We start from the raw sequence: 21,459 nt of genomic DNA on the forward strand, positions 1-21,459 counted from the left end.
ATGATGGCTGAATTTAACAAAAATGTTTTAACCTCATCTTAAAACATCCACTGATCCATCTCGTTCAATGGCAGTACTCAATGTTTAAAGGAACATAAAAACAAACATGCACACAATTGCACAGTTTTCATAAAGGTCTATTTCATTATTGGTGGGTAGCGCATTTAACAGTTAAATACATTTAAATAATGTATAGGTGACTGCTCAACCGCAGCATTGGTAACTAGATAACCAATTCAACTAGAAACCAGCTAACAAGTAACTGTCTAAATATTTAAAATACAGCTCTTGTTTAGATCATCCTTTGTTTTGATCACCTTCTTTGGGGGAAAAAAAGCCTGCTGGTCACAATGGAAATATATTAAGGCCAAATCTTCTGATTCCATTCCCAAAGGTTTCTCTTCAGCTGGATTAAGCCTCCAACTCCAGGGCAAGCCCAAGTTTGTGGCCTCCAGCATTAATGCTCTTCCCATCTACCAGAGCAGACAGTGTAAGCTTCACACCTGTAAACAAAAGCAAACCACCATGACATACCTCAAACACCGGAGTCTTCTTTAATAACCACTCAGAGACTGCCTGTCAGTTGACCTACTAATGCCAGCCACAAGACACTGCTTGGAAGGATCTGAGGTATCAGAAAAACTGGTGGAAAAGCACCATCCTAGGTAAGGCACCAAGTCCACAGCATGAAAACGTTAATAAATGATAAGTTCAAAGTGTTCCAGATAATACAATAATGTTCAATATATTATCTAGACTAAAAGGAAAAAACTACAATAAAGAGACATTTGGGGCCGGGCGCGGTAGCTCAAGCCTGTAATCCTAGTCCTCTGGGAGGCCATGACAGGCGGATTGCTCAAGGTCAGGAGTTCGAAACCAGCCTGAGCAAGAGACCCTCTCTCTACAAAAAATAAAAAGAAATTAATTGGCCAACTAAAAATATATACGAAAAGTTAGCCGGGCATGGTGAAGCATGCCTGTAGTCCCAGCTACTTGGAAAGCTGAGGCAGAAGGATTGCTTGAGCCCAGGAGTTTGAGGTTGCTGTGAGCTAGGCTGATGCCACGACACTCTAGCCCGAGCAAGAGAGTGATACTCTTGTCTCAAAAAAAAAAAAAAAAAAAAAAGGAGAGACATTTGGGAACAAGTGGGGAAATCTGAATATAGACTAAATATTAGGTATTATTGTTAGTTTTCTTAGATGTGACAACGGTATTGTGGTTATAAAGAAAAATGTCTTACTCTTAGTTCCTGCATGCTAGGGCTAATGTGTCTATATGGCCGCAAAACATACATTTTTTAAAAGCATATGTGGAAAAAAAAGGTTCACAGAGAGATAAAACAAATGTGGTAAATATTATATAATTGGTGAATGTGGGGAAAGTGTATATGTGGGCTCATTGTACCATTCTTTCAACTTTTCTTTAGGTTTCAAAATAGTCAAAGTTTGGAGGGGGGAAAAGTTCCCTATACCTTTTAGAACCTTGCTGGTCAAATGGTCCAAGAACCATAAACACAGGCACCACCTAGGAACTCCTTAAAAATACAGAACCCCTCTCATGCCAGACCTAGTAGATCAGAACTTGCCTTTTAACAAGACTTTCAAAGTGAGTGATGCACACACTGAAGTTGAAGAGGAACTGGTCAAGAAAACACAGCAAGGTTCTAAATATTACGTACAGTAAACAAGACTACACACAGAACCAAAGCAATGAGTGAACTCTGATTAATGAAATAAAAATTACTATAAGACATTTCAGATAGAAGTGAGGAAACTGAATAGGGAACAGGTATTAAATATTAATAAGGAATCACTGCTAACTTTCTTAGGTGTGATGACAGCATTGTGGTTATGCAGAACACAGGTTCATGTTCTGAGGAGAAGCATCTGGGGGACGTGCCACGATAGCTGCAAGTTCCAAATGGCCCAACAAAAAACAAAAAGGAATAAAAAATTGTGGCAAAGGTAAGTATGTATTTCTTATACTCCTAACTCTGTATGTTGAAAGGTTTGCAAAATAAGCTGAAAAATGAAAACTATTTAAAAATACTATCAAAACAATCCTGCTTGATCAAGAATACTTACCAGTCCTCAGAGTTTGAGTGTAGCCCACTCCAATTAAACTAGAGTTGTTGACTTTTGCCTAAAATAAAATTTAAAACCAATCATTAAAAAAATATATTTGAATAGAGCGACAAAGCCCCTGCATATTTTTCCATCATGTAATTATGATTCAGCTTTTTTATTCACATGAGCTAATACAAATTTAATATCATATATTAAAACCAAACAAAAATCAGGTGCACTTAATTTCCATTCAACTCAAAATCAAACTGTCAGGACATGATACTCATGATAAACATCAGAATGTGTCTAAAGACCTCAAACTTCCCATACAGCACAAGAACCTAACCACTCTCATAAAAATTCCTTGTTGAGTCTAGTCTGGCACAACGAAAGCAGGCCAAAATGTAGCTGTTCTCCAGGCTCACCAGAGATGACACACACTAGTCTCCAAACATAAGGCATTTAAATCTGTGACTTAGTTACACACATTACTACTTTCAGGGCTCTTCCTAAAGAGCCAAAACCATAAATGTTAGAAAAATCTCCAAATGACAAGTACTTCCTCTGAATGAATCAGACCAAGTAACAATCCTTTACCTCACATCCTCATACCTCTCATTAATGCTGTTGGTTTCTCATGTGTAACCAGACTGTGCTTGAGAGGAGGTTCCAATGGAGCATCATTTACCAATACGGGCCCTGCCTTCCTTGCATAATCCTAACATTTTAGGATTTAGTTAGAGACCTTCAAGAGCTGGAAGGTATGCTGGAGAACAAGACATGTTACAGCGAAGCTCCTCCTAGCTCCATTCTCTACCAACAATAAGTAACACCAGATGCCTATGACTACAAATGGGGACACCTGCTCCATCTCCAAGGCCTAAAGTTGCCTAGACGGGCAACTTTAATCCTCAACATTAAGGTAACAAACAGCCTCTGTGAGCAAAACAGACTTGGAAGAGTGATTAGATGTTTAAACTCTCATAATATTTAACATCAAGACAGTTGGATACAAGTTCCTATTATTTAACAGTGGAAGTTGACCATGGAACCACTGTGATAGTAGGAAACACAAACTCATTTTCTCCCACTATATTCTCACAAGATAGAGGTTCTCCACACATCAAGCAAGCAATCAATTCTGCAACAGACACCAGCTGGGTGTCCTCTAACTGAATTCAATCCCAACACTACCTGGAGACAGCATCAGATCCCACAGGTTGAGGGCTCAGTCCCACAAGACTGCCCTCCACTTATGATGCCAGTTGCAAGCTCCAGGTTGTTTTACCTGTGCTTCTGACAGACTGGCTATAAACTGAGGTTCCCTCCTTGGGTTCAATTAATATGCTAGAGCAGCTCACACCATTCAGGGACCACTCATTTATACTTTCTGGTTTATTTATTTATTTTTTTTTTTTGAGACAGAGTCTCGCTTTGTTGTCCAGGCTAGAGTGAGTGCCGTGGCGTCAGCCTAGCTCACAGCAACCTCAAACTCCTGGGCTCAGCCTCCCGAGCCTCCTATTGCCTCAGCCTCCCGAGTAGCTGGGACTACAGGCATGAGCCATCATGCCCGGCTAATTTTTTATATATATCAGTTGGCCAATTAATTTCTTTCTATTTATAGTAGAGACGGGGTCTCGCTCTTACTCAGGCTGGTTTTGAACTCCTGACCTTGAGCAATCCGCCCGCCTCGGCCTCCCAAGAGCTAGGATTACAGGCTTGAGCCACCGCGCCCGGCCTACTTTCTGGTTTATTATATAGGACTTTTTAGTTTTTACTGATTATTTTTCCTTAAGAGACAGGCTCTCACTATGGGCAACATAGTGAAAGCCTGAATTTGAACTCCTGGGCTCAAGCAATCCTCCCCCCCTCAGCCTCCAAGTAGCTGGGACTAAACACAAGCACCACTGCAGTCATATTTTAAAAGATATAAATGAACATCCAGATGAACAAATACATAGGACAAGTTCTGGAAGGGTCATGAGTGCAGGAGCTTACATCCTGAGTTGGGGTGTGATATTAACACCTGCCCAACACATGGTTGTGTTCTTGACTACCTACCTCCCTTGGAAGGCTCCTGAACTCAGTCCTTCTGGGTTTTTATGGAGGCTTCATTACATGGGCATGACTGATTAAATCACTGGCCATTGGCTCAACCTTCAGCCCTTCTCCCCTCTCTGACCAGAATCCCAACCCTTAAACACAAGGCTGTTTTCCCTAGCAACCAGCCCCTAACCTATGGTTATCTAGGGACTATCCACAAATCACTTCATTAACATAAGCTCAGCTGAGGGTGAAAGGGGCTCTTTAAATGTAACAAAAGACTATCTTTCTTTCACCTGTCACTCTGGAGATGTTTCAGGTACAAAGGACAAAAGGCCAAATATTTTAACACAAGATACTCTTACTGCTCTAGTCACTTAGGAAATTACAAGGGTCATAGAAGCTCTGAGCCAGCCCGGCGTGGTGGCTCACGCCTGTAATCCTAGTACTCTGGGAGGCCGAGGCGGGCGGATTGCTCGAGGTCAGGAGTTCAAAACCAGCCTGAGCAAGAGCGAGACCCCGTCTCTACTATAAATGGAAAGAAATTAATTGGCCAACTAAAAATATATACAAAAAATTAGCCAGGCATGGTGGCGCATGCCTGTAGTCCCAGCTACTCGGGAGGCTGAGGTAGAAGGATCGCTTGAGCCCAGGAGTTTGAGGTTGCTGTGAGCTAGGCTGACACCATGGCACTCACTCTACCCTGGGCAACAAAGCGAGACTCTGTCTCCAAAAAAAAAAAAAGCTCTGAGCCAGGAATTGTGGAGGAAATCCAAAATATATACATCGTAACATCATAGGCCACCCCCTGGGTTTCAAACATAGATCCCTTACAGCAAAGGGATCCTTTCTGTGAGAGCATTTACATTTGTTGTTAGCATTTATAGAACAGATATATCAAGAGTACTAACACAATTATGCATAACATTTGGAGAAGCCAGTGGAGTAGGGACAGATTTTGTGCTATCAAGTGAGAAAGAAAAATAGCTCAGAACAGTCTGTGGAATGTGAGGCATGCAAAACCTATCAGGCCCACAGATGTGTTAGACTGAAGTCACACTCCCACCCTACCCATGCCCAAGGATATTTAAAGGCACTTGTTCTTTCTTCCAAATAAATAGTTTCCAGCCTAGCTGATAAAATACCTAAAATGTTGCTCAATATGATCTTCACCCATTATCTTCACATTTCTGGAATTTGTGATAAAAAGAACAGTATATAGCCAATCACTAATCAATGTTATTTCTGTATACCAATGAAAATTCCTGACGAACCACGCCTTTCCCCCTTTTTGCCTTTAAAAACCTGTTTGTGGGCGCGGTGGCTCACGCCTGTAATCCTAGCACTCTGGGAGGCTGAGGCAGGCGGATTGCTCGAGCTCAGGAGTTCAAAATCAGCCTGAGGAAGACCCCATCTCTACTATAAATAGAAAGAAATTAATTGGCCAACTAATATATATATATACACACACACAAAAATTAGCCGGGCATGGTGGCGCATGCCTGTAGTCCCAGCTACTCGGGAGGCTGAGGCAGAAGGATTGCTTGAGCCCAGGAGTTTGAGGTTGCTATGAGATAGGCTGCCGCCACAGCACTCACTCTAGCCTGGGCAACAAAGTGAGACTCTGTCTCAAAAAAAATAAATACATAAAGAAATAAAAATAAAAACCTGTTTGTGCACCTGTAATCTTAGCACTCTGGGAGGCTGAGGTGGGAGGATTACTCAAGGTCAGGAGTTCAAAACCAGCCTGAGCAAGAGCGAAACCCCGTCTCTAACTAAAAATAGGAAGAAATTAATTGGCAAACTAAAAATATCTAGAAAAAATTAGCCAGACGTGGTGCACGCCTGTAGTCCCAGCTACTGGGGAGGCTGAGGCAGGATTGCTTGAGCCCAGGAGTTTGAGGTTGCTGTGAGCTAGGCTGACACCACAGCACTCTAGCCCCGGCAACAGAGTGAGACTCTGTCTCAAAAAAAAACCTGCTTGTAATAAAAAGGCAGATGGGAGCTCATATCCAAGGTTACTTGGATCTGTCTTTACCAACAACTGTCCTCAGTTTGACTCAAGTAAACTCTAAAATTATAATTTTGTGCTTTGGTTTCTTCCTTTAGGTTGACAGAAGCCATTTCAAAAGATTTTCATATTCTTATACTAGCTTTATTACTCTTTTCCCCCTTCATCTGTTATTTGTACCTTGTGCAGGACTAGTCAGCACCAAATAAGCTAGATCTAGTTCCTCCTCAGGACAGTCCTTTCCATCCTAAGGAGGCTTTAATTCAACTTTCCAATACATGTGATCAATACCACTATTATCATAGTTACATGAAGGAGTTCAATCTTACAAACACAACAGTATTATACCATATGGCAGTTATTATGGTCCAAATTGCAATCAGTAAGAATTAGGGAGGTTTTGGGGGTTTTTTGCCTTCCCAACAGAATCTAGCCTTGCCTATGTGTCAACCTTTATATTCATTAATCAGCCCATTACCCCCAGGCAATTTAAAATCAGGTTTCCTCAATGTAATCTCTGCCTTCTGACTTTTTAAATTTCTTCAAACTGGGGTAAATACAACAAACTTGTTTGGAACCCCCTCCACCCAACCCTTAATAGTGCTGTATGAAGACCTTTGTTTTAAGTCCATTAATTTTTTTTTTTTTTTTTGAGACAGAGTCTCGCCTTTGTTGCCCAGGCTAGAGTGAGTGCCGTGGCATCAGCCTAGCTCACAGCAACCTCAATCTCCTGGGCTCAGGAGATCCTCCTGCCTCAGCCTCCCGAGTAGCTGGGACTACAGGCATGCGCCACCATGCCCGGCTAATTTTTTCTATATATATATTAGTTGGCCAATTAATTTCTTTCTATTTATAGTAGAGACGGGGTCTTGCTCAGGCTCAGGCTGGTTTCGAACTCCTGACCTCGAGCAATCCGCCCGCCTCGGCCTCCCAGAGTGCTAGGATTACAGGCGTGAGCCACCACGCCCAGCCTCATTAATTTTTATCTTACCCATCCCATTTTTTAATAACCATCTGAAGACTTCCATCATGCTAGGACGTGTCCCATGACTTTTTTGCCTTTTAGCTTCACCTCTATCAATGTTTTCTTTGTCTTATTTCTTTAAAAATTTCCACCTTCCTAAGATAAGTCCTTTAATTATCCCCTCTGCCTTTTACCATTCTTCAGGTTTATTAACCTAATGTTTTTATTAGCAGCATCCGTAAGGCTCGGGAGAAGCCGAGACAGCTAATTGGATAAGGCTTCTTGAACTTTTTTCTGTTTGGTTTTGTAGCAGTAAGATTATGTGGCGTTATCCACATTAAAGTGGCACCCTTGCCCACGATCTGGGTAACAGGCATATTCAATGGGTTAATATCCTGGTCATCATAAAGCCAGTCCCACATGGCTTGCATATAAAGATTATCAGCTGCTTCTCCTGGGGTGTTCCACTTGGCATTTATTTTTAGGGACATTGGGCAGTATCCTTTCTTGGGATAAGTGGCTTTTATCCAGTCTACCATGCTGGCCCTTTCCTCGGTAATAACCTCCTATGTATCTGGATCACATATAGCCATCGGCAACTGACAGTAAGTTGTGGGTCCTGCATTAACCCAAACCCATTCTACTATTCAGCATTTGAAATCAAAGATACTGTTCCCAAATTACTCTCAGAATTCCTTTTAATGAAAGCTCCTCAGGAAGCTGATGACAGACACCATTTTACAAAATGAAACAATTCCTTCACACAATACTTTCTGGTTCAACAGTTTCTTGGTTTTGCCATTCCTCCTCTATGACTCCCTTCTTGGTGACCACACATCTTAGAGGTACTTTATGTTGTCCCTGCATAATTTTTCCCAAAGTGGAGCAGCTTTGAGGCTGGTGGCTAAAGCTCAGATGACTGAAATGTAAGCTAAGCTAGCATCAAGTTCCCATCCCGCACTCTCTTGTACTTTCAGTTTAGATATTACAGACAATAGCCAAAGGACTGTATATCTTGCTTCTTTCTTATTGGTCTGCATTTCCTTATGCATTCAGTGAACCAACTTCCCTAGAGCTAGATCCATTTCTAAATTCCATTGGTAACTTTTAACTTTAGTAACTAGGAGAAGCATAGCTGTACCCTCTACCACAGATGACTGACCATATGGCTATCAAAGGAATCAAAAGTTCCCCACTCCTCCACTGATTTATCCTTTTTCTTCCCAAACTACACGTCCATGAATCATTCTTGCAAATCTTGATTCTGATACCAATTTTGAGAGGCTAGGAAAAAAAACAATTTATCCTACTATACTGTCACAACATAGAATGCTTCTATGACCAAATGTGGGGGTGAGGGTTCCTCCACATACAAAGCAAGCAATCAATTCTGCAACAGATATCAGCTGGGTGTCCTCTAATTCAATTATGACACTATCTACCTGTAGATAGCAAGAGGTGCCACAGGTTAAGGGCTCAGTCCCACAAAACTGTCCTCCCCACTTCAGATGCCAATTGCAAGCCTCAGATTGTTTTACCTGTGCTTCTGAGCCACAGGCTATAAATGGGGGTTTCCTACAACCCCCTCTGGGTTTAATTTCTTTGCTAGTGTGGCTCACAGAACTCAGTGAAACACTTTATCTACATTTACCAGTTTTTAAAAAGGATATTACAAAGGATACAGATGGAAAGATGCATAAGGCAAGCATGTGGGAAGAGGCAAGGAGCTTCCATGCCCTCTCCTGGGCACCAACCTCCAGGAACCTCCATATGTTTTAGCTATCCAGAGCTCGGTGAACCCTATCCTTGTGGGTTTTCGTGAGGCTTCATTATTTGGGCATGACTGATTCAGCCACTGGCCACTGGTGGTCAACTTAACCTGCAGCCCCTTTCCCCTCTCCATAGGTTGGGGATGGAGTTGAAAGTCCCAACCCTCTAATAATGCCAAGGTCTTTCCAGTGACCAGCCCTATCCTTCAGCTACCTACAGGTGGCCAGCCATCACTCAACTCATTAGCATACAAAAGGACACTTACACTTTGGAGATTACAAGGACTTTAGGAGTTGTATGCCAAGAAATGGAAGAAAGACCAAATATATATTTCACAGTGTCACAAGCATTAAGCAATGCTTCTGGGTACTGCTGAATTGGGGTGACAGCCAACACTACTTAGGTGGGAAATGCTAGATATATTTCCAGACTAATTCCCAGGAATCGCTCAATGACACACAGGTACCAAGCTGCCTTCCCATTTTAAACATGAACAGTAGCTGAGAGATATTTCTTTCATTGGCATTGAATCTGTGGTTGGACCAGACATATACAAGAGAAGAGCAATACAACTACCAGAGACAGTGTGTAGTGTGAGTCTGAGGATTTGTCGCTATAGTGAAGTTAGAAACGGGGAACAGAAAAATAAATGCATCATTGCCTTGCCAATGAGAATAGCATTCTGGGTGCTTCTCATTCTGATTACAACCATGCTCCAAAACAAGATTGGGGCTTCGCGAGTAAAAAAAAAAAAAAGATTGGGGCTAAAACTTAAATTCCTAAATTATCAAAACACATTGTCCTGAGGACTGAACCCTTATCTTTTTCTTTTGCTCAAAACTCCTTCCTAGGGAGGCCAGCTGAGTCAGGTCGACAAATGGTAAATTCCCACTAAGCAGCTTTTGTTAACCAAATAAAGCTGTGGTTTACTTCCCAACCAGATTCTGGTATAGCATTAAGATCACCTAAAAGATAAAACGCCCCTATCTTAACTCAAGCATCCTAGCAGATGCCTATCTTAAACTTGAAACATTCTCCTGTCTGGACCTCCCAGAGCACACACCTTTATCTTAAGCATATCCTTTCTGGTCTTTTAGATAAAGCCTAACTCTCTCAGCCAACTGCCAGCCAAAGAATCTTTAAACCCACCTATAACCTATAAGCGCCCCCCCACTTTGAAATGCCCCACCTTTTTGGACCAAACCAATGTATGCCTCTCATGTATTGATTTATGACTTTACCTGTAACCCCTGCCTCTTAGAAATGTATAAAAACCAAACTGTAACCCAGTCACATCAAGTCCACTTGCCCAAGGCCTCTTTGGCAGTGGCTCCAGGTCATGGTCCTCAAATTTGACTCAGAATAAATCTCTTTAAAATTATTTTACAGAGTTTGGCTTTTTTTCTCTTGACAGTCCTCAGGAATGAAGAGCACTTTATGTAACAGAAATAACTCTCATGGATGGCTTAACTTTCTTTCATTCCCAGTACATACAGTACAGGCAGTCCCTGACCAGTAAGCAACTGATACACAGGAACAGCTGCTGACCTGCCTGAAATTGAAGCCAGCCCCTCGGCACCCTCACACTGCATTCCCTTACTCAACCCACTATGGCTAAAGGAATAAACAGCAGAAAGAGCCTAAGGACAGGACTAGGGTGGCCAACCATCCCAGTTTGCATGGGTTTGGGAAGGACAGGGAAAGTCCTCAGGAAGGCAAGACTTTTAGGGGACAGTCCCTAAAGTGAGATGGGAAAGTGAGTGGGAAAAGTGAGATGAGCTGCTAACCCTAGATAGGACTGAAATAAAAAGACATGGGGTCTAGGCCTGAGTCCACCTCCCACCTCCTGATCAATAAGTCTTTTCCCTAGCCAAGCTTCAGTTTCTTTACCTGCAAAATGACCTGTGTATCAATGACCTCTCAGATCAAATCTAAACATATTTCATAAACAATAAAAAGACAAAGTAATAATTAAAGTACTATTATTCTTCAACGTGAATAAAAACTGCTCAGACCCCAAACATTGGCTATACCTGGGCTTAGACAGGCTTGGGGCTCAGGGTTATTATTATCAATACTCATTCAGCAGCTTTTGAAGTTAAACAAATTCCTGTGGCCTAGCCTGGAAATCAAACCTCTTAACACTGTCTCCACAGAAAAAGCAACATTCTAAATTCTCATCTCAATCTATCTGTAAACTGAGGATTGTGTGAATCACAGTTCTAATCTTCAACACAATTTAATATAACCAAAGATTAATCCCCACAACCAAACCCCCATTCTAAGCCATCAGAAGTACTCACAGAAATGGAAGCAGTGGGATCCAACTGATATTTAGCTGCAATGCCAAAACGAGTGCAGTTGGTACCTGATGTCCAAGCAAGGTTTACCGAAGTATCAAGATCTTCGCATACTTTCTGATAGATTGATCCTCCAAATTCTGTCCCATCATTGCTATAAGATATTTCAAATTAGTAGATCTAGAATAGACAATGATTTGTTGCATTACATTTAAATAAAAGCCATTGCTCATGTGGGTCTTTAGTGTTCCACTGAAACTTGAAAGTTTTATAAAAGGTATTTTCCCAAATTGCACCCAATACAGGAATTGACAAACTAAACCACAGTGGTACATCCACCCAGTGAAATATCACACCACCACTAACATGTTATAAAATACATGCTATAGGAAAATTATCAAAATGTATTAAACAGGAAAAAGGGTTATCAAACAGCCTTTGGGCATGTATTTTATACACACAAAGGTGAAACATCAAAACATTAACAAAGATTATATACCTAGCTAGTAGAACTACAGGAAATGTTTTCTTCTTTGTGCTTCTGTTATTTATCAATGCATTGCTTTTATAATGGAAAATTTTTTTATTCTTCTTTTTTTTTTTTTATCTTTTCTAACCTATAGTTTTAAGATTATGAAAAATTTTTTTATTTAAGCCCTTTCCATACATCTATCTAACTTGGGTTAGGTAAAAACACTATACACTTTAGGCAATCCTATCAAACCAGCACCCCACACATCACAGGTAAGTCAAATGAATGCACTGGTAGCAGTTTGCCAATGTCTAATGTCTATTCTAAAAGTACAAAGCAGCCTGGCACTATGGTTCACACCTGTAATCCTAGCACTTTAGGAGGCTGAGGCAGGAGGACCGCTTGAGGTCAGGAGTTGGAGACCAGCCTAAGCAAGAGCAAGACCCTGTCTCTACAAAAAATAGAAAAATTAGCCAGGCCAGGAGTCTGAGGTTGCAGCTAGCCTGGGTGACAGAGCAAGACCCTGTCTCAAAAGAAAAAAATTCTATAGCCATACCACCCTAAACACTCCCAATCTCATCTGATCTCAGAAATATAAAGCACCATCAAGCCTCATATGAAAGAATCATATTTATTCTCTCTGCACCAAATGTCAGACTAACATTTTCTACTATATGCTTTTGAGGATAATTCTTTATGTTATTAAAAAAAAAAAACCTTTAGGTTGTACCTAGATTAGTAAGAGATGACAGGAAACATCAAACACCATCCTCTGAGGGACTACATCACAATATCCTACGAAAGAAATACTTACACATTAGTGTGTAGCTGGAAATCACCAGTCCTGTAGCCCACTGCAAAGTTATTCCTTGTCAGCTTTGATTTGGCACTGTCAAAGGTCATCTGGTACCCAGCAAGCCAGCCCTCATAACCAAAGACAGCTGAACCGTGGATTGCAGGTCCAGCAAAATCAAAGTCAACATCACAACCAAGGTTTATACACTCCCTCTTGTAAGAGGACTTGATTTTACCACTTTTCTTTCTGGAAAAAGAACAAACTGACTTAAAGCTGATGCCAGTGGGAAAGATGTATAAACATAACTTCTGCAGAAAGCACAAAACAGACTTCAGGCCGGGCGCGGTGGCTCACGCCTGTAATCCTAGCTCTCTGGGAGGCCGAGGCTGGCGGATTGCTCGAGGTCAGGAGTTCAAAACCAGCCTGAGCAAGAGTGAGACCCCGTCTCTACTATAAATACAAAGAAATTAATTGGCCAACTGATACATATATAAAAAAATTAGCCGGGCATCGTGGCACATGCCTGTAGTCCCAGCTACTCGGGAGGCTGAGGCAGTAGGATCACTTGAGCCCAGGAGATTGAGGTTGCTGTGAGCTAGGCTGACGCCACGGCACTCACTCTAGCCTGGACAACAAAGCGAGACTCTGTCTCAAAAAAAAAAAAAAAAACAGACTTCAGTGAACTGCAGTATGACCAGGAGTAAAAAAAAGCAGCAACACAATCACACAGGGTAAAAAGACAGCATAATGAACTAAAGACAAGAGCACATGGGATAATTGGACTACAACCATCATAGGAAGACTGCTTTGTAGCACTAGCAATCAGTCATAAAAGCCTATTAGAAACATGTAAATTACCCAAGTTAGTGCCACAAGAGGCAAATATTTGAAGACAAGCCAATGACAGCAACCAGTGTTCTAAAAGCAGAGATTTGCCACAAGACAGCTTTAAGCTATCAAACAATAAATGTACATCTTTCCCACATATACAAAAGAATGCTTTTTGATGTAATACAAATAAAAATGTCTATGCTTACCCTGTGTTGGGTGAGAAGGTAGTATCAAATGTCAGTTTCAAACCTTGACAAATCTATTTTGAAAGAAAAAGAACTTGTTTTCAGCTTTATTTCCTTTTTGAAATACAAAAATAAAAATGAATACTAAAGCATATTTTCAAAATGTTACCTGGTCTTCAATCGCAATTTCTGTTCCCAGAGTGTTATCAGTGTTCCATTTTTCTGTGAAAGTCAGACCATACTCACACCATTTATATTTGGTCTCCAAAGTCCCAGTAACTTTACCAGTGTCTGTGTTAGATGAACCAGATGTTGAGAATTCCTAACAAGACAATAAATAACTCCATGAACTTTCTTGTTAGCCTAAAAGAATCCACTGTCTAACTTACACAGATAAAAAAAACCCACTGAAACATTCGGCAATTTCACTAATCCTCCTTTTTCTAGCTTCCTGGATACTCATAACCCTCTATACTATGCCACTCTGTAAGGACATACAGGAGTGGCAAATTAGCCTTTCAGCACTGACTGCTACCTTGCTTACACAGCTGACATTTCCAACCAATCACAAGTTAATCTGTAGTTATTTCTCAAGTAAACTGTATACCTTTTAGGGAAACTTCTACTAAAGTGATTTTATTTGGGATTCAAAAAAATTGATGGGAAAAAATGGGTATTTCGGCACTGCATCCAATCTATTATACTTGATTGAATGAAACACTACATAGGTCAGTATGGTTCATAACAAATCTCATCATTAAAATCAGTTTATAACAACTGAGACCGAAACTATTTATTATGAAATGTTTCCTGAAAACTGATAAAGGGAAAGCATTCCACAGTGGCAGTCCATGCCATGAACAAGACGTTTTTTTTTTTTTTTTTTTTTTTTTGTAGAGACGGGGTCTCGCTCTTGCTCAGGCTGGTTTTGAACTCCTGACCTTGAGCAATCCGCCCGCCTCGGCCTCCCAAGAGCTAGGATTACAGGCGTGAGCCACAGCGCCCGGCCTTTTTTTTTTTTTTTTTTGAGACAGAGTCTCGCTTTGTTGCCCAGGCTAGAGTGAGTGCCGTGGCGTCAGCCTAGCTCACAGCAACCTCAAACTCCTGGGCTCGAGCGATCCTTCTGCCTCAGCCTCCCTGGTAGCTGGGACTACAGGCATGCGCCACCATGCCCGGCTAATTTATATATATATATATCAGTTGGCCAATTAATTTCTTTCTATTTATAGTAGAGACGGGGTCTCGCTCTTGCTCAGGCTGGTTTTGAACTCCTGACCTTGAGCAATCCGCCCGCCTCAGCCTCCCAAGAGCTAGGATTACAGGCGTGAGCCACAGCGCCCGGCCAACAAGACGTTTTTTAAAAATTCTTTGATAATCTCAGTATTGTTTTTCTGAACAAAAAGTCTTCACCAGGTTCCATGCCTTTTCAGCCATTTTTCATATTCTCATTAAAAAAAAAGGTGGAAGGATGTACAGATTTATTCTGTAGCTGGCGTGTATCATACATAATATAAACTACATTATATAATAGATACCAATAAAAAAAATAATCTAATACCAGGATCAATCAGAAGTACATATTATGTTTGTAGCAAATATAAATAATTTGCCAATCCCTAACTGCACACCAATTGAAAAGGAATATGGAGAGCTTATCTGAAATTTAAAATCTGCTGCAGATTCAAAAATCTAATAATCTTACACAGCTCAGTATATAGGCAGGCAACTGAAATCTTCCAAGTTAAAATATTAAAATGCCCTCTGGCATTTTAATTTTTCTACCAATTAAGGCTCTACCCTCTGACCACTGGAAAGCCAAGATGGCTGATCTGGAAAAATAATGAGACTTCAACCAGAAATTGTAATACCTGCAGAGTGAGGAAATACCAAAAACTGTATCAATAGAGGGAAAGGCCAGTTACCCTTCATATGAAAATAGAGCATTTGTGTAACTATTGTTCTGCAGTTAAACAGACACAAATCCTTAGGTCTTATATATTATACAATCTCCTGAAATTAGATGCTTTCGCTAACAAGAATTTCAAGTGAAAGCACAGTACTCAATACCCATACTAAAAAGCACTAGATTATGATAGGAAAGAACACTGGATATAAAACTAGTAGTTTTGGCTTCCAGTTCTGGGTGTCATTTACTAAATAAATAATGCCAAGGAAGACATTTAACATTTTTGGGTCCATTTCTACAAGTGTAATTACAAAGCCTCTGGAGGATTAAATTGAACTGACACTTTCAAAGTTTTGCACATTTTCTTATACTCTACACAAAAGGAAAAACATTATTAAATTAATATATATGGAGCATGTTCTTCTAGGAAGATGGTTTGAATGGGGAATTTGTATGAGTAGCTATTTTTAATCCCAAGTGATACTGATTAATGACTCTTGAGGCCCCACCCTGCCATCCATCAACACATAGATCAAGAGCCAGTCTATACACATGCCAAAAAAAATCCTCAAGAAACAAAACCAACATCACCCTGTGGGACCAGAATTGGACCCGATGACTCCAGTTGTGGAGCTCATACCCTTCACTCCATCACTAGACATTTTGGCTTCTACATTCTGGGGAGGCCTGAATTCTCTGCAGTTCAGGTAAGAAAATAGAGCCAGGCGTTAATAGGACTTATTTGGGGCCAGGTACCTATTACAGGACCAGTACCAAGATTGTTGAATTATATACATTTAATGTCAACAAAAATATACTGTATCTAATCAAGCTCCTAACATCCTTCATGATCTTAAACCTACTTCCATGAAACTTTCCCTAACTATATAACACAATAATTTCCTTTCCAACAAACAGTCTAAAAAAAAAACCTAAAAAAATCAATACTCAAATTGTTGGAAAAAACCTAGTAACTGATATAGTTCTCTGATTATTCCCAGTTTAAAGTTTATTTTGTCTCTCCAACTAGAAAGCGAGTTTTTTAAACGCATGGCTTGAGTCTTTCTTAAAAGGCCTTTTTTCTGCTGAGAATCCGTAAATAAAAAAAAATAAAAAAAATAAAAAAATTAAAAAAATTAAAAGGCCTTTTTTGTGTTTCAACAAATAACACAGCAATGTTTATAAGGGCCCTCTACAGATTAACAGTGGGAACACAAAAAAATAAACACTAAATCTTTGCTTTGAAATGTTATTAACTTGACCAAGTAACTCATTCAATCACAACTACTCAGGCTTCCTTTCAGACCAAAGAAACCAAATGACAAATATGACCAATATAAAACCCCAGAAACCCAACAAGTCTAGAGATTAAGAAACTATAGCACAATTAATTTTAATACATACCAGTTATATGCACAAGAATTTACCAAAATAACCAATATTGTAATATGCACACGCTATATATGCCCAACCCTAAAACAATCTCAAAACAAAAATTTTTAAAGAAAAAATTAAATTTTACTTTACTCCCTTTTGTAGTTTGCTAGGATCAAGACACCCAAATGTCAGAATATGAACATCTCTAAAAGTATTCAAATCAAGACTCCCTAAATTCACAAAATACAAGTAGAAATCTCCATGGAGGACTGAATATGGACATTACATAAATGATTGGTGCAGTCCAATTAATAAGTTACTGAATATTTTTATGCCCAGAACTCTGATAGACATTAAGAGAAAGGATCATAAAAATGTCTAACAGGTTCTCTGCCTTCAAGCTTGTCATCTTACTAGTAAAGAGTCCCACATGACCAGTGTCTTTCCTAAGTTCTTTGGGCATAGTTATATGGCAAAAGTCAACTATGAAAATCAGAAATTATATCCAAAGCCAAAATAAATCAGGTAACATGCAAATCACTTAAAATTAACCCTTCTTTAAGACCAAACAGGTATACACATTTCAGTTATGTCTATTTTATGGGTTGAAAAATTACAAAGGTTCATAAGAACTTATAAGATAGGTTAACACTCACCACACCACTGCATGACTTTGTTTTCACATCCAGTTTCACCAACCCAAAACCTTCAATAAGTAGAGAGCAAAAGATAACAGAATGATTATTTTGCATAAAAGATGCAAGCAATTGTTGATTATACATAATAAACAAGATTCCTCATATTCACAGGGGGGATAAAAATGTGTTGATACACAATATCTCAATGAAAATTTTAAAAATTAGTTCTATGTAAACTGACTTGTAAAGGACAGAACATCTCTGTTGCTTAGTGTTTTTGGATATAGCGCATGCGCGCACAAGCACACAAATGTTTTCAAACTACTTTTAAGCCTAAATATCAGATTAGAAAATCATTCAACTTAAATCTTGGATTAACCAACAGTCTACCGTAATACACAACATTTAGGATATTTATCCCAAAGGGTATCTCCAATGATCTAAAGGGGCGAGGGGGTGTATAGAACAAAATCTTCAAGAAGAAAACTCAAAGTAACTTGAAAAAGCTCATAACTCTTTGAAGGGTATTAGGAGTCACCACCACAAAAACAAAACAGTAATACATCATAACTGAAGGAAATAAAAGCCCCAGGCTTTTTCAAAAAGGTTAAAATTCTTGAACTATAGTTTGAAAAATGTGTGGGAAACTGGGTGAAAGGATTACTGATTGTAATAGAACTATTTAACACAAGTTTAATCTAAGTATCTAATAGAAGAATTAATTCAGCAATATATTTGCAAATTTGAAATGATTAATTTGATTTCTCTAAACAAGACAAAAACACATTTTCATTTTTTTTTTTTTGAGACAGAGTCTCACTCTGTTGCCCGGGCTAGAGTGCCATGGCATCAGCCTAGCTCACAGCAACCTCAAACTCCTGGGCTCAAGCAGTCCTTCTGCCTTAGCCTCCCAAGTAGCTGGGACTACAGGCATGCACCACCATGCCCGGCTTATTTTTTTCTATATATTTTTAGTTGGCCAATCAATATCTTTCTCTTTTTAGTAGAGACGGGGGTCTCGCTCTTGCTCAGGCTGGTTTCAAACTCCTGACTTTGAGCGATCCTCCGGCCTCGGCCTCCCAGAGTGTTAGGATTATAGGCCTGAGCCACCGAGCCAGGCCATTTTCACTTTTTATCTAAAATTATTTTTTAAAAAAGTTCTTACCAAATCCTTTGTTGAAAATATCTCTGGCAGCTTTGCCAAGGTCAGCATATGATGGAGGAATACACATCGCTGGTAGAAAAAAACATTTCAGCGTTAATGTTCCTGTTCTCCCACTTTCTGTCCAAGAACTAGACTATAATCCCCTGCTGTTCTTTAAATTCAAGCAGTCCAACTTGTTTTTGATGCCACCAGGAGCTATAATAAAACTATACTCTAATGATCCATGAAGGAGATAGCCCCAACAAAGGCTTATTTCTAAAACATATAAGCACAGAGATTTACACACATGGGAAATTCCTTCCAAAACAGAAAAACACACTGTCTACTCCTAAATTTACAGACCTACAGCCTCACTTCCCAGAAACAAGCAGGTACAAAGAATCAATTGGAAGTGTGTATATTTGAGCTTAGTTAACTAAACGAGATAAAACCAAAACCTGAGTCTAGGCCCTCTTCGCTGATATATTCCCTTAGTATCCTAAGGTCAAAACAAACATTTTGGAGAAGAGAAGAGAACTGTAACACTCTGGTAACTTAAATACTGAAACTTAGGAAAAATACTGCCATCTACGTTTCACTCAAGTGTCCACATCAACTAAATATCAAATGGCACTTTAAACATATTAATATTACTATCAAGTCCTCGGCCAGTGCAGTGCTGCTTAAGGGCAAGCAATCTGAGCTAGTTACACCAGCTCATTCATTCTACAAAGCACGTCCACGCCCTTAGGAGCACAAGTAATGACCTTGTGTTCTCACAAGGGGGGCTACTACTTCCTCTAGAAAAGTGACTCATACGATCCTCCAAAAGCAGAATTCAACAATTAATAAGTTTTTGCTTTAGAAATCCTCAAAGACACGTGCAAAAGCTTAAGGTGAATGCAGCCATAGACCAACACCCCTGGGCCTAGTCCCCCTACCTGAACTCCAGCAGCCCAGCCCCTCCTCCTCAAAGGAGATGGTCAGGCAGTGGAGTGACCACCGAAAGGGGACGAATTTAAAAGTCCTCGAAGAGCTGAAGGAGTAACAAACTGCGGGTTGCCCGGACACGGCCGCCCCATCCCGCAGGGATCCCTGCTCTACTTACGCCGCGGGCAGGGCTGTCCGTAGTAGGTCGCCATGGCGAGACCGCGCGAAGAGGTGATCTGCGGGAGGGACAAGAAGTGCAGTCAGCGGGGGATTAAAGGCGGGCCAAAGGGCCGAAAGAAGGTCTCGCATAGATGGGGGCGAGGGGCGAGGGGCCGCGGGGCAGCGCGGCCATCTTAGGGAGCCAGGCCGACCCTGAGTAGGCTCAGGCCTCCTGCTTGACCGCCGCTGCCTAGGCCCTTGGGTCGGCGTGAGGCGGGCGCGGCGGTACCTGGTGGTCTCCTGAAGGGGGCCGCCGCCGCCGCCGCTCCGCTCGCCGCTGAGGCCGCTCGGCTCGCTAGTGGTCTGGCTGCAGCAGCCGCGGCTGGAGGGCGAAGTGAAGGAGACACCGTTCCGCCCGCCGCAACCCTGTCCTCCCCGCGCCAGGACCCCGCCTCTGCCCCCCGGGCTGTCCGCCGCGCCTGTCCCCACAGCGCCGTCCGCTGCCCACTCCAACCTGGTCTGGAACAGCCACGTGGACCGAGGGCACCCCTGTCCCCGGGGTGGGCTGCCTCTGTCCGTCGGCGGGGGCCGGGAAGGCAGAAGCCGCCGGGCCCGGGGTCAGGCAGCTACCAGGGCAGCCCCAGAAGCGAGGGGGCGGGGAACGGCGGCGGCAGCGCAGAGGGACCGCGCGGGAGGGGGATGGGGCGGAGACCCCGCGCGAGCGCGTCACGGGCGGGGCGGGGCTTCAGGCGCGTGCCCGGCGGGGCAGGGCGTGGCTGCGCTGAGCCCGGTCACGTACTTCTCTCCAACTCCCTCTCGGCGCTGATGCTGGTGCTCACTGAAACAGTCCCACGTGTGGGGCGCCTGTTAGGGCCGGCCAGGCGTTACCCTGTCTACCCTGAGCCAGTGCAGCATGCGCTTCTGGAAGACCGTTTCCCAGGGGCCACCTCCAGCCCCTCGTGCCTGCCTGTCCTGCCTTCGCCCCCTTCCCACCGAAGTGTAGTTGCCACGTGGGGCTAGACTCTGCACCAAGAGGCTCTCGGAGTTGCTGCTTCCTGAACAAACTTGAGCCGATCTCAGGGTGCCCCTTCCCCCATTCTCGCCTCTTCCTCGGCCTCCTCCCCACTCAGGCGTGGGAATGCTTTGCACATGCACAGAACAGTAGCTGTCTTAGCCTCCTCTGGATGGGAGGCCTGGAGAAAACGTAGGAGTCATGCTGAGCAGGCATTAGAATGCTGCACCCAAGTTCTCTGGGTGTGCAGAAAGTGAGAGGGAGCTGATAAATGAAATTTGCAGGAAGCCATGTTAGTTTGAACTGACCTCCTGAACTAGGCCCAACAAACTCAACTAAAATGGTATTACTCATGCTGAAGTACCACCAAGCCAAAACTAAGATCTTTAACTGACCTACCAAGGAATCAGGAGAGAGAGAGATGCTAGCCAAATCCTCAAACAGGCCAGTTTTAGCAGGCATGATAAGGAAGTCCCTTGTGCTTTAACCTTTACAAGAAAAGTAACTTTGTACCGACCAGTCCACTTTTTGTTTTCTGTTTCTGCTTTCCTCAGCCCTTTTCTATTCATAAAACCAACCTCCTCCACTTGCCTCTTCAGAACATTCATTCTATTTTGTAGAATGAGGTGTTGCCCAATTCTAGAATCACAAATAAAAGCCAATTAAGATCTTTAAATTTGTTGTAATTTTGCCATTAGACACAGCCAAGAGAAGAAGGTAAAATGAGCAGTCTAATGAAACAGAAATGGGGTGAATTAGGACCCTGGAATCAATCCCCTATCTCAGTGATTTATCCCATGTACCTCAGTTTTTTTATCTATAAAATGACAAATTTAAATGAGATGAGGTGATCTT

At 41.7% G+C, this 21,459-nt stretch overlaps 1 protein-coding gene across 1 annotated transcript; it reads right to left on the bottom strand.

Moving 5' to 3' along the window:
* Positions 1 to 116: 116 nt before the first annotated feature.
* On the bottom strand, positions 117 to 20,281 carry VDAC2 (voltage dependent anion channel 2). Its single transcript, XM_012755566.2, has 10 exons — positions 19,882 to 20,281; positions 19,612 to 19,669; positions 18,525 to 18,593; positions 17,378 to 17,427; positions 13,608 to 13,760; positions 13,460 to 13,512; positions 12,441 to 12,668; positions 11,158 to 11,308; positions 2,085 to 2,142; positions 117 to 503 (listed from the first exon to the last, which is right to left on the bottom strand). Exons 2-10 carry the CDS (start codon positions 19,643 to 19,645, stop codon positions 412 to 414), a joined length of 888 nt encoding a protein of 295 aa, XP_012611020.1. The 5' UTR covers positions 19,646 to 19,669; positions 19,882 to 20,281; the 3' UTR covers positions 117 to 411.
* Between the last annotated feature and the right edge of the window lie 1,178 nt (positions 20,282 to 21,459).

This window comes from Microcebus murinus, chromosome 14 (genome assembly GCF_040939455.1).
Source record: "Microcebus murinus isolate Inina chromosome 14, M.murinus_Inina_mat1.0, whole genome shotgun sequence".
Classification (NCBI taxonomy): domain Eukaryota; kingdom Metazoa; phylum Chordata; class Mammalia; order Primates; family Cheirogaleidae; genus Microcebus; species Microcebus murinus.

Coding starts and splice junctions, on each gene's coding strand:
- VDAC2 (XM_012755566.2), bottom strand. CDS start 19,645: ATGGCGACCTACTACGGACAGCCCTGCCCGCGGC. Junction 12,669..13,459: donor ACCTTCTCACCCAACACAGG/GTAAGCATAGAC, acceptor TTCTTTTTCCAG/AAAGAAAAGTGGTAAAATCA. Junction 2,143..11,157: donor ATCCCACTGCTTCCATTTCT/GTGAGTACTTCT, acceptor ATTTTATTTTAG/GCAAAAGTCAACAACTCTAG.